Source organism: Candidozyma haemuli (assembly GCF_002926055.2).
Source record: "Candidozyma haemuli strain B11899 chromosome Unknown H_2014730914, whole genome shotgun sequence".
NCBI classification, from domain to species: domain Eukaryota; kingdom Fungi; phylum Ascomycota; class Pichiomycetes; order Serinales; family Metschnikowiaceae; genus Candidozyma; species Candidozyma haemuli.
Window position 1 is genome coordinate 303,087 of NW_020289907.1, and position 12,164 is coordinate 315,250.

Here is a 12,164-nt window from a genome sequence, read left to right on the forward strand (position 1 = left end):
CTCAATGGCTTCTACCATCGCCAGCCATTGCAACTTGCAATTGAACATTCACCTGAAGAACAACAGTTAATAAATCGACTTCTTCCTTTTCCATTTCAAACTACAACCATTCAATCACACTAACCTTCATGTCCATTCAACTCACACTTATACCTCCCTCACCACACCTTCAACCTTGCAGCCATGAAACCCATATATCACCTTACTCCAAACACCCACTCCTCCAACACCCCCAACACCCCCTTCCAGAATCCCAAAAACTATATAAACCCCTCTGCTTCCTCTCCACCTCCAATCTTTTTTCTCTTTTTTCCTCCTATATAATATGTGCCCTTCCACCTCCTCCACGTCCCACCACTGCCTACTCCTTCGCTACCTCACTACTTCGCGCTCATCAACACCATGTCTCTTCCCAAGGTCCGCAACTCGTACGCGCTAGTGCTAGCGTTAGCGGCGGTGTTTGCTGTTCAGTTTATATGGTTCGAGTGGATCGTGCCTTCCAGAACGGCTGGGGCCTGCTCGTGGGCTGAAACAGGCCTGAATCCTACAAACGTGCTACTTGTAGCTGATCCTCAGCTAATAGACAACCACACATATCCAGGCAGAAACAGTGCTTTGCTTAAGCTTCTGCAGCATACAGTTGATAAGTATGTGGCTCAGAATTATAAGGCCATGGTGGGAAAGCTCCAGCCAGATTATATCTTCTTTTTGGGTGACTACTTGGATAATGGACGTCTGGCCACGGATCAGTACTTCAACCATGAAGTACGTCGTTTCTGGCGTATCTTTGATCGTTGGCCTGGCAAGTACGTTCACGGAAAGAACTGGTTTACGAATGTACCAGGAAATCATGACATTGGCTTTGGCAATGCTGTCAAGGCTCACCTGCGACAACGGTTTGAAGGTGTGTTTGGCCTTGCCAACACTGTGGTGGAAGCTGGAGGTGTGGAGTTTGTGATGGTGGATACGCCACTGTATTCTGCTGATAATGGGTTGGAGGCTGACGCTCGGCATTTTGTGAATAGCCTTGATGTTGGCAAACTGACATCGGAGAATGACCAGGCTACTGGAGAAAGTAATACCAGGAGAGCAGAGGATGCTGGTGAGGATGTTGGTGGTATCAGTGAGTCTGTGGATCCCATCACTGGAAAAGCCATTGACGATACGAAGGCCGCTTCCGAGGAGAAACCAGAGACGGATCTTACAGGTCTTGGATCGGCCTCTGATGGCTCAGCAAAGGCACCAGAAGTTGAAGCTGCTAATGCAGCTGCCCCATACAATGAAAAATCCTCGGAGAAATCAGCTCTTGATTTAGAGACAGAGTTGAACGCTCCTAATCCTCCTCCAGAGAAGCCCAAGTCACAGCAAGATGACCTGCCAAAGGCTGCCGTCCCAGAATCTTCATCTGGATCGACCGAGTCTCCTTCTACAGAAGACATTCCAGCCGTTTTAACTCGGAAACCAAGGATTCTCCTTTCCCATGTTCCACTTTATAGGGACACCAAGGTCCAAACATGTGGTCCACTCCGTGAAAGTCTGGTATTCCACCAAAACAAAGGGTACCAGTACCAGCTGGCGCTTCTTCCAGAGGTCTCGAGCGAGATTCTTGAGAAGTTACGCCCCATAGTGGCCTTTTCAGGTGACGACCACGATTACTGTGATGTCACCCATCCACTCACCAATACTAGAGAGATCACTGTCAAGTCCATCAGCATGGCTATGGGTATTTGGCAGCCAGCAGTGCAACTTCTTTCCTTTGATGCTTCATCAGCTACGCCAGAACTGCTTACTTACGACACTCATTTATGTTACCTCCCTACGCCATATCACAATGTGATCGCCTATGCCATAACTGCCGCCATCATCGGTGCCATATTACTTTCACACGCCCTCCGTCTTAGACCATCCCGTTACAACTACAACTATTCGATTCTCCCAACGCATGCCCACGACTACGCAGAGCTGTCGGCCATTCTCATGGAAAACCCCATGTCCAGAAAAGTGTCTAACTTCTTGAAAGAACAAGATGAAGGATCCTCCTCCATTTCTTCAACACCCCTCCCAGCTTACACTTCCACAGCAGCCAAACTGGCGCCAGAGAAAGTGGCTGCAAAGTTGAAGTACTCCAAGTTGGCAGTGAGAAGGTTCATGAGAAAATGGAACCTTGTCTTTTTCCTTCGCTTGTGTCTCGTGGAATTCTTCTCTGTCATGCTTGCCTACTTCGTTGTCGTGACAACGATCTAAAAAGGGTACTAGGTGGACCATGAAGAACTCTGACTGCGGCGCTTAGCCGTATGCGCAGTCTATTTCAGTCTGCGAGATTCCGGAAAGTCCAGAGATTTAGACATTACTAGATAATTGCATTGTTTGAGGATCCCATTAGTCTTTTGCCAAAAGTCGCCCGTTCGTTCAATTACGAGAAATTTTCTTCTCCTTTCGGCTTTGACCTCAAATCGCCCGGCGCATCCTATAAAATAATCCAAACCTGAAACAAATGCTGGCGCCGTGCAGGCCGTTGGGTGCAAATTGCTTGCATTGTCCGTTCGCTATTAAAGCTGGCTTTTTCATGATAACAGTTTTGCAGCAATTTTTTTTGATTTGACCATGGGTTGCGCCGTGAGTACCCCACAAGATGAAGATGACCAGACGTTTCTTCAACAAAGGCTTATCTCGGAAGCCATTGATCGTTCGTTGAATGTAAGGAACGAGAGCCAAAAGAAGGTGGTGAAGATGTTCCTATTGGGTGCTGGTGAGTCTGGAAAATCTACTGTGCTTAAGCAGATGAGACTTCTACACCACCATTCGTTCACTGATTTCGAACGTCGTCAGTATACAGACGTCATCTGGATGGACCTTATAGAGTCGATGAAGAAGTTGATTTTCAACGCCAGGAAACTACGCATCCCCTTGGACTCGGACCAGCCCGGTTCTCTGCTTACTCCATACAAGCGAGTCCTTGTGAACGCCACTAGTGTGTCTGAAAATGACCCCTCAGGGAACTCAATCACTGAGAAGTTTGCTATTGGCTATAAGGATGAGTCTAGGAAACAGCAGACGGATCTTCTCGGTACTGGCTACGTATCAGACACTACAGACACGGAATCAAACGTATCCTACCAGGAGAGAAAGACATACACCAATGAGGAGATTGCTGAGGCAATCACGCAGCTCTGGAAGCACGACAAGGGTGTACGTAAATGTTTTGAGAGAGCCAATGAGTTCCAACTTGAGTCTTCGGCTGCTTACTACTTTGACAATGTGTTTAAGTTTTCCAACCCGCTGTACAGATGTTCAGATCAGGACGTTATTATGGGAAGAATCAAAACCACCGGCATCACAGAGAACGACTTCAATATCAAGAACATGACTTTTAAAGTGTTAGACGCTGGTGGTCAGCGGTCTGAGAGAAAGAAGTGGATCCATTGTTTCCAGGATATTGATGCTGTGTTGTTTGTGTTGGCTGTCTCTGAATATGACCAAACGCTTTACGAAGATGAAAGAGTCAACCGTATGAAAGAGTCTCTTATGTTATTTGAAGCTCTTTGCAACTCTAAGTGGTTCAAGGACACTCCGTTCATTCTCTTCCTCAACAAGGTGGATTTGCTTGAGGAGAAGCTTCAAAGGTCACCAATCACCCAATACTTCCCTAACTTCGAAGGTAATCCTTCGCTGGTCAATGAAGTTCTTGACTACTTCGAAGGTCTCTTACTAAACTTGAATAGGACACTGAAGCCAATCTACGTGCACAGGACGTGTGCCACAGACACTAAAGCTATGGGGTTTGTCCTTTCGGCAGCTACAGACGTGGTTATCCAGCAGAACTTACGGGAGAGCGGGCTCATTTGATGTTTATAGCGTGTATTTTTATTCGTCAGAATATATTGGAGATGCAATTAAGTAACAAGGGCGGCTAGCCGAGATGGAAGAAAAGGGGAGGTCTAATATAAGGAAGGTCATTTGGTCCCTTAGAATCTCATCATGGCCATATCGTTTCTGGATCTGCTGTAGTCCAACAAGCCCTCGATAGAACCAGTACCGGAAATGACAATGTCCTTGTCCCACAAGGCAGCGCTGGCCCAAGCTCTGACGTCAGCGGTCAGGATGGAGTCAATGGACTCCAAGGCCTGAGAGATAGAAGCTCTGTAGCCGTTCAACAAAACCTTAGAGGCAATGTCGTGGACCACAGCGGTAGGAGAGTTGAGCAAGCCCAAAAGCTCAGTCTTGACTTGGGCCTTGGCTCTGGCAACCTCGGCGTCGGTAACAGAGACAGTCAATCTGTTCCACTGCTTCAAAGCAAAGTGGACAAAGTCATCGACCTGGCCAAGGTTGGAGATCTCAGCGTTGAAACCCCACAAACCGGTGTCAGAGTAAGACTTGGAGAAGTGGTAGTACTTGTCAACAATGTGGTAGTCCTGGACAATGGAGGCCAATTTAGGAGATGTGAAGTTGGCAGTAGCCTTGGTGTGGTCGAAAGAGCCAAACACAGCGGCACCAACCTTGGCGACGAAGTAGGCTGGGGAAGAGAGACCCTCACCCTGGGCGGCGATAGAAATGTAAGCCTTAGGGATGGTGTCGTCTCTCATTCTGACCTCAGAACCCAAGAAAGAAGCTGGGGCTCTGGTTGGCTTAGGGCCATCGGCGAGCTTGAACTCCTTGTCCAAGGTCTCCACAAGAGCATCGTGCTCAAAGTTACCAGAGGCAGCAATGACAGTGTTGGAGCCCACAAGGTTCTTCTCCAAGAAACGAACCGAGTCGGACTTTTCAATGTCAGGAACAGAGTCGTTGGTACCCAAGGTAGGCAAGCCGAGAGAGTAGCCCTGGAAAGCAGAAGCGTTCAAGTGCTCCAACACCATCTCAGATGGAGTGGCCTCCAAAGCGTCAATGTCAGCGTACAAAGCAGCCTTGGTAGCGTCAAAGTTGGACTTCTCAATCAACTCCTCCCTGTTGACAACAAGCTTGGACAAGGCCGAGGCAGCAGCAGAGATATTGGCGTTGGTGGTCTGAGCAATAAGAGCGTTGGACTCCTTCGTGTTGGCAGACAGCAAAAGCACACCGTTCTCGTAACCCTGAGCCAAAGCACGGGTGGTCAAAGCACCCACACCGTTGTTGTATGGAGTTTCAGCTCTGGAGCCAGCTGCAAAGTAGACACCAAGAGTGGAGCTCTGGGCGTTAGGGTTTGTCTCTGTTGCAACGGTGACACCGGAAGACAAAGTGGTGAACTTTGTTTGGGAGTTTGCGGTGCTGACGAAGCGACGGGCGGCAGCGGGGCGAATACCACGGATCATTTGGAGGGAGGTTTGTGGAGGGAGGAAGTAATGGGTTTGGATGGGTTTTGGTTTTTATGAAAAATGAGATTGAGCGCACCTAGCCAATGAACGGTGAGGGAAAGGGCCTTTGTGCATGCAGGTCGGGCCCTCTACCAGACACACTGTTAAGAGGCCTTCCAAGAGAGGGACTTGAGTAAAGAAGAAAAAGAATTTCGAAGGGTACTGTTGCTAAGTATAGATTTGTCTACTTCATATTTCTCTGTTTAGTGTGCTGGTGGTTGGTGGATGTGGCCTGGTCAATTGAGTAATCTGTGGAGCTTGAGTGGCTGCGAAAAAAAAAAAAAAAAATAACACTAAGACTGTATGGGTTTGGATAGACGGTGGGACATGGAAGAGGGAAGAGGGAAGAGGTGGGACATTGGATGGGTGGGATTTTTTATGGTATTTATATACGGTGGATTTGGGAGGGGAAGCGAAGTGGATTGGAATTGTTGGGTTAAGTTTGTTGGAATTGGGTTTTGGGGTGTCTAAGTAGTACGGCTTGTATGTGTGAGATGTGTGTATGGCTTATGAGGAGAGGGAGTTGTATGGAACATGTTTGGTGAAAAAAAAGTAGGCCGGGTAAAGAAGGGAACAAAGATTAAGGATTACTTCTATTCGTATGCTACTAGATAATTTTCTAAGTTGCTGCCATTTGCGGTGTTTACACGTTGGAGGCTCAGTTGGTTGTATTATGGCTGTACAAGGTGGAGAGCTAGCCTTTGAATATCCATTGACTAAGTGGCATCAATTAAGTTGGTAATTGGATAGTTTCAATGATTGAATTATGGAACCCTTAAAAGCCGTGGAAATGATAATTATTGGGAAGGACTGAGTCAAAGCCACTATTATTGTAATTGAATGTCCACCATTCATAAGAAATAGACATCTGTAGACAAGTAAATAAGTCTAGCACCATATTTGATTCTTTTCAAGATCTGTGATTTACTAGATAACCTCTTCTCTTCATCTTTTTATTTCATCGGCTCCGACCATAGAATGGCTGCAAATCCCATAAACATCGTCAACAAAACAACATTTCAAATCCAATCCTCCGCTTATCATCTACAGCTCCTAAATATGCCCTTTAGTAATTCTAGTAATGCCGATTTTCAGCTAATATAAACATCCTCCTGTTCTCCATATCTTCATTCTTCAGTCTTTCTCTTCTCAACTCTACCTCAATCTAAGCTGCTCTGACCTCCCTAAGACGTCCCTCCGTCAAGTCACTGCTCAAATTCTCATAGGCGCCCCTAGAACTTGGAGCGCTTCCCGTTGATATCTGTGCTGCTGAAAGCGAGATATCACTAAGCACCCTGCGCCATACTTTAGGACTAGGACTGGAAAAGTCTCCAGAAACTTCCATACCAATCAGCGTCAGCTCTTCCAAGGGCTCCTCTTCCCATCGTCTAATTCCAAGCATACGCCTGTAGAAATCTCTCTTTCTTGTAATTGGTGATTCAGGAGTCTTAGGAGATTCTGGGGCCTTTGGAGACTCTTCTTTCTCCATGTTCACAGCCTTGCGTTCGCTTCTCAGGAAACTCCGTATAAAATTGGACGCCCTTGTAATGGGTGATATGGGCGGCTCATTAATATCAACCGAATTTATCTTAGGAGCCTCCTTAGTGTCTTGGTCTTGTTCCTGACTGTCTTCCTCTTCGTCTTTCTCACTTCCCTCATAATCTGGGAACGACATGTTATCCACCATTTCCTGGCAGTACATGTCGACAAAGCTATTCAAACTAAAAGTATCAGGGTCCTTCTTCTCAAGCGAAAGGAACTCGCCAGGCTTGATAAGGTACTTATCATGAGGATGTACTCTCAAGGTGATCATGGTCTGGCCTTGGAACTTGGACTGAACAAGCCGAGGGTTTCTCGAGGTCGAATACCATTTCAGGCGGGTATCGACGATGAAGTAATTGACCTTATAGCGAAGCTTTTTATAGGTTTCTGGAATGGTGGGTATGAAGAAATGGGGCATGGTTTGGCTGCAATTCCACAAACCCATTTCGCAGCCATTTGTGCATTAAGGAAAATGTGCCATGAAGGGAAGTGCTAGTAAAATAGCTTTCTCTACATCGTCGTCTCGTTATCGTTTCTAATATATACAAGCTAAAATTTAAGGTATGCTCTTTGGGTGGTAGCGTCCTTGTGCATTCTGGCCTTCTTGTCGTAGCCAGAAGAACGGCCTTCGTAGGCATTAATGATTTCTTCGGCCAATCTGACCGACATGGCAGAGGATTTCTTGTTGTTGGTGCCCTCCAAGATCCAGTCTATGGCGTATCTGTTTCTCTGGCGCTTGTTCAAAGCGACTGGAAGGGTAATGTTCTTGGCGAAACCAGTTCTGACTGTACGAGTGTTGAACAAAGGTCCGAGTCTTTCCAAGGCGTCGTAAAGCACTTTAAGAGGGTCCAAACCCGTTCTTAAGCCCACAAGGTATAAGGCTCTGGAGAAGATGGTACGTGCTTTAGACTTCTTGCCGTTTTTCATAAGGACATTGACGAAATGCTCCACAAGAGGCTCTGCTTTAAGAGGAACAGGACTCAGCTTGAACTGTTCAACCTCAGCCAACTGGGCTTCAGTTGGTTCAAACGTATCACGCAAGAACTGTTCTGGCTTCAAGAACTCTTGGATGTAAAGTTCAGTTTCGGTTTCTGGTTTTTGTTCACCTTCTTTCAACACTCTAACGGCACTCAACCATTCGTCCAAATCATCTTCAGTGATCTTTTCCTTGTCAGATCTGAAGATCTGGGCAGTCAAGCTAGCTGGGGTTTCCTTCGTGTCTTTCTGGACGCCAGAGGAGTTGAATCGGAGAGACTGGACTGATGCAATTTGTGGAAGGCTCGTTCTGGGAACGACCTGACGACTTATAGTCGCCAGACGAGCAACAGCTCTGAAAAGACTCATGATTAACGATGGATGTGAAAGGCTTCAGGAATTTTTTTCTATGCTGTTGAAGCGTGGTGCACGGGTGCAGATATGCCATCAGAACCAGTAACTGTTCCAGGAAAGACAAGTATTTTGGAGATATGAAAAAAAGAAGAGGTAATTTGGGATCCAGTGGATTGGTTTTATGTATTTATATACTTTTTATCCAAAATTTCTTTACTTTTGTTGTGTTTACTGGGGCCTTTCGTTAACTACTTAATGGCTGCGAAAAGTAGATCTACAGTTCAGTGAACAGTGCAACAACCATATCCAGCATTTCGACCCATAACCATAAAAACAAGAAACTAAAGCCACATCTATAGTAAATTCGCCTCCAGTAACACGAATATCAACTCCTTTTAAGATTCCCGCCAAAACTCACCGATTTATACCACCCTCTGTTTCCACCTCTCCAACACACCCATGCCTCCCAGGCGCGTTTATCTAGAGGTACAACCACCCATACATAAGCAGAATACCACCACCTAAAACCACCAAATATCCTTAATATGGTGCGTCTTGTGGTTCCGCCCGTCGAGGCACGGCTCCATAATACGCTAACGGCGCCGCTTGAAACTGGCGTTCTTAACGACGACGTCACGTGGGAAAACACCGTTCTACCACTGCTTCTTGATCGAGTGAGGTCAGTCAAGGCAGCAGTGCATCAGGCCCAGACGACCAATGCCAGTGGACCTTCAGCTAAAGATGTGGATACGATATCGTCTTCGTGTGATAAGATCGAGAAACACTTGAAGACGCAATTCGCCAATGGCGCTCCGTTCACGATCTATAGATTGGCTGAGTTGGTGCTAGAGCCTGAGAAGTCTGGCTACCTGCTTGCTACTGTACAGCTGGCAGAACGGTACTTGGCTGCTTTTGCACGGACTGTCTTGGTGCTGTCGAAGGAAACAGAGCATCTTGCTAAGGAGGAAGAGAATGGCGTGGGACACCTCAATGGGTCTAATGGATCACTTCCTGAGCCCAGTGATGAGCCAAATAGAGCAACGCCAGCTCAATACGAAGAGTATGACCTTCCCAGGGATGTTACGTTCTTGTCGCTTCCTTGGGCACATCCATCGAAGAACACCAACGATGACGATCACGAAGAAGAGGAAACGCTGCCTTCCAAGAAACACAAAAGTTCAGGTCAAAGCCAGCTTCTAAGCCCGCTTCGGGAATCGCTGCTGAAAGATAAAAACCGTCTGAAATCACCTCCAGACCAGTCAGAGCCTACATCGGAATCTCTGAATATTCTATGACAAACTATCTACATGAACATGCAAGGGCTAAGCGCCATAAAGCGTCGACACAAAGTCAAAGAGCCCGTTCTCGGTGGTCTCGAGAATATAAATGCCGTATAACGACACGAACGTGCCGAATCCCAACAACTTCATGGCTGCACGGTGCCAGAAACCGTAGATTCTTTCTGGGATATAATCGATGATACACGACTTGAAACCGGCGTATGAATGGAGAAGCACAGTCAAACAAAAAGCTGTGTCCATCATGGGGAAGTTGACGCCCATAACAAAGGGGAAAGCAGTCAAGGGAACAAGTCCCATGGCAAGGATTCTATCATAAGTCCAGTGATTACTGCCGTGGTAGTGATCTGGTTCTGGGAATTTGTAAGCGTCGTTCACGGTACCGACGATATTTCCTGGAGGGTCCTTCTTGAGCTTGAGCTTCGAGAAGGAGAAGTTTGGTTTTAAGGAAAGACATCTCGAGGCAACAAGAGATTTTGGCATTAAAAGGGACGTGGCACTGCGTTGGAGCCCTAGCATATTTTTACCGATCAACGGTCTCATTATGGTCATTTTTGGATAGATGTGGTACTGACGATTGGGTTGTATAGTAGAATTTTCATGAGTATAGTGCTGTGCACCCGTACCTCCGAAAGAACAATGCCTTGTAGATCGAGATGAGATATGTGAAGAAATAAGCTTCCCAACCAGGATACACCTCCACAAAGTAGAAAATGATAAAAAAGAATGGCTCCAAAGGCCACCAAGAGTGTTTAGGATATATCAGCAAAAAGAAAGAACCCACGCCGGGACTCGAACCCGGAATCTTTTGATTAGAAGTCAAATGCGCTAACCATTACGCCACGCAGGCGGTCTTTGAACACTAAAAAATGGTGGTTCAACCCGTTCACTATTTTGATATTTTGCAAGATATTTCAAATTTTAAGCTCAGATATGAATTCCTCAAGATTTGGAAAATCCGACTTCAGACTTCGATTAGCTAAATTCCATTTTTTTGAGCCAATCACATCTGGCAAGCTCACTATCTGTTAACTCACACCATGAACCATAAAACCATTTCTTTTTGAACAAATTCCCAAAAACTTTCCTTTCTGTCTTTTTCAATACCCCCCTGAACTCTCCATTTTCACCTTCACATATTCCCTGCCTTCCTCCCCTTCCCTCTTCCACGTCTCCATCATACATGTTCCCCAGTGAGTGCAGTTTTCTCACCTCAAGACACTGGACTCTTTCTCCACATAACCATGGCTGCTCCTCCACAGCTGAAAAGCCACTCAGTGTCCGGTGAAACCGACTTTAAATCGCCATCCACTCATTCTAAACGCTCTCTCTTGCGGGCAGAGGTAACTTATCGTCCTTCACCTGTGAAGAATGCACGGAACCTCTATTACACCTACTTTCTTTCTCCTGGTGATGAAATCTTATCCTGGAAATGTATAAGCGAAAAGGAACATCATAAGACTGTGGCTGAAGTTACGATCCGCCTTGGCTCCCATAGGACTCCTCCTAACAAGGAGATCTTGGATAGAGCACACCGGAACGCTATGAAAGTCTGGGAGAACTTGCCATTAGAAATACTTCAAAAGCAGTTTGAAAAACTTGAGTTTCGCCACGTTCATGCAGAGGCCGAAGAGCTTAATGCAAAATGGAAGGCTCGTAATGCTGCTATTAGAGAGAAGTATGCTCCTACGCCTGAAAATGGTCCCAAGAATCCTTAGGCCACACGCCCACTCTGATGGATATGTCTAGCAAAATCATTTATGCTCATACGATTTGTCACTATTGTCATACTACAGAGCATTCTTTCAGTAAGTGTACTAAAAGAGGTTGTCGGTTCTGTAAGGGCAAACACAAGGTTGAGAAGTGTCACCTTCGGTGCCCTTGTGAAAAGGGGAATATTCACAAGAAAGAGAATTGTCGCTGGGGTAATAACCAGGCTGAGGGTCAAACGTCAAGCAAAAGCAAGGAAAAGAGTCCTAGTGACTCGTCTATCTCGTTAAATGTCCGCATGATGTGTGATCCATTCTTTATGCCAGAGTCAAACCCATATAGGGATCTGTCCGGTTAACGTTTAACTGGCTGGAAAGAGCCATTTTGGACCATCAAAGCTGAAAATCAGCTCCAGGAGGTATCAACAAGGTCAGACTATGGAGAAAAACAGCAGTAGAAGAACCGTTATGCCCTTTCTTAAAAGAAAGACAGTCCAGAAACCTCCTCTGCCTTCTGAGTTTGCAGCAGTGCCATACTCTCAAGCTACAGAATCTGAATTAACAAGTCCACAGGTGGACCACGCGGAGTCGAATGTTCAGAAGAATCTACATTACAGAGAAATAGAAAGACATCTTCAAAACCTACCATTCCACTAATATACTCATATTACAGATTACCGGCTTTTTTCGCAGCCATTCTGACACATCCCCTGTCAAACGCAAATACCAAAACAACAAACCCCCTGGGAAACAACACACGCACAAGTCCCGTTCATCCCACAGTAAGCCCAGTCTATCTAACAACCCCTACCTTCACTTTGCTCTCGAAATCTCTGAATTTACTAGCACCCACCGGCTCAAACCGGCCGACCGGTCCATCTCGTTATCGCACGTGACTTTTTCAAGGGGAACCCAGGCACTTCAAGCCGATAAAACAATAAAATTAATTTAAAATTCAA

At 46.1% G+C, this 12,164-nt stretch overlaps 8 protein-coding genes and 1 non-coding gene across 9 annotated transcripts; 4 read left to right on the top strand and 5 right to left on the bottom strand. All coding sequences in view use genetic code 12, as the record gives it.

Moving 5' to 3' along the window:
• Positions 1–402: 402 nt before the first annotated feature.
• CXQ85_004673 (uncharacterized protein) lies at positions 403–2,244 on the top strand (the record flags this gene model as incomplete). The annotated part of the gene is made up of 1 exon (XM_025488285.1): positions 403–2,244. The coding sequence occupies one exon, from the start codon at positions 403–405 to the stop codon at positions 2,242–2,244; it is 1,842 nt and encodes a 613-aa protein (XP_025342947.1).
• Positions 2,245–2,604: 360 nt separating this feature from the next.
• Positions 2,605–3,846, top strand: CAG1 (guanine nucleotide-binding protein subunit alpha; the record flags this gene model as incomplete). The annotated part of the gene is made up of 1 exon (XM_025488286.1): positions 2,605–3,846. One exon carries the CDS (start codon positions 2,605–2,607, stop codon positions 3,844–3,846), a length of 1,242 nt encoding a protein of 413 aa, XP_025342948.1.
• Positions 3,847–3,965: 119 nt separating this feature from the next.
• CXQ85_004675 (ubiquinol--cytochrome-c reductase subunit) lies at positions 3,966–5,285 on the bottom strand (the record flags this gene model as incomplete). Its single annotated transcript, XM_025488287.1, has 1 exon — positions 3,966–5,285. One exon carries the CDS (start codon positions 5,283–5,285, stop codon positions 3,966–3,968), a length of 1,320 nt encoding a protein of 439 aa, XP_025342949.1.
• Positions 5,286–6,492: 1,207 nt separating this feature from the next.
• Positions 6,493–7,287, bottom strand: CXQ85_004676 (uncharacterized protein; the record flags this gene model as incomplete). Its single annotated transcript, XM_025488288.1, has 1 exon — positions 6,493–7,287. One exon carries the CDS (start codon positions 7,285–7,287, stop codon positions 6,493–6,495), a length of 795 nt encoding a protein of 264 aa, XP_025342950.1.
• A 131-nt stretch (positions 7,288–7,418) lies between these two features.
• On the bottom strand, positions 7,419–8,213 carry CXQ85_004677 (mitochondrial 37S ribosomal protein uS7m; the record flags this gene model as incomplete). Its single annotated transcript, XM_025488289.1, has 1 exon — positions 7,419–8,213. The coding sequence occupies one exon, from the start codon at positions 8,211–8,213 to the stop codon at positions 7,419–7,421; it is 795 nt and encodes a 264-aa protein (XP_025342951.1).
• Positions 8,214–8,743: 530 nt separating this feature from the next.
• Positions 8,744–9,493, top strand: CXQ85_004678 (uncharacterized protein; the record flags this gene model as incomplete). Its single annotated transcript, XM_025488290.1, has 1 exon — positions 8,744–9,493. The coding sequence occupies one exon, from the start codon at positions 8,744–8,746 to the stop codon at positions 9,491–9,493; it is 750 nt and encodes a 249-aa protein (XP_025342952.1).
• A 27-nt stretch (positions 9,494–9,520) lies between these two features.
• SDH4 (Sdh4p) lies at positions 9,521–10,039 on the bottom strand (the record flags this gene model as incomplete). Its single annotated transcript, XM_025488291.1, has 1 exon — positions 9,521–10,039. The coding sequence occupies one exon, from the start codon at positions 10,037–10,039 to the stop codon at positions 9,521–9,523; it is 519 nt and encodes a 172-aa protein (XP_025342953.1).
• Positions 10,040–10,273: 234 nt separating this feature from the next.
• Positions 10,274–10,346, bottom strand: CXQ85_004680. The gene has a single exon. It is a non-coding gene; the product is annotated as a tRNA-Arg (tRNA).
• Positions 10,347–10,740: 394 nt separating this feature from the next.
• Positions 10,741–11,214, top strand: CXQ85_004681 (uncharacterized protein; the record flags this gene model as incomplete). Its single annotated transcript, XM_025488292.1, has 1 exon — positions 10,741–11,214. The coding sequence occupies one exon, from the start codon at positions 10,741–10,743 to the stop codon at positions 11,212–11,214; it is 474 nt and encodes a 157-aa protein (XP_025342954.1).
• Between the last annotated feature and the right edge of the window lie 950 nt (positions 11,215–12,164).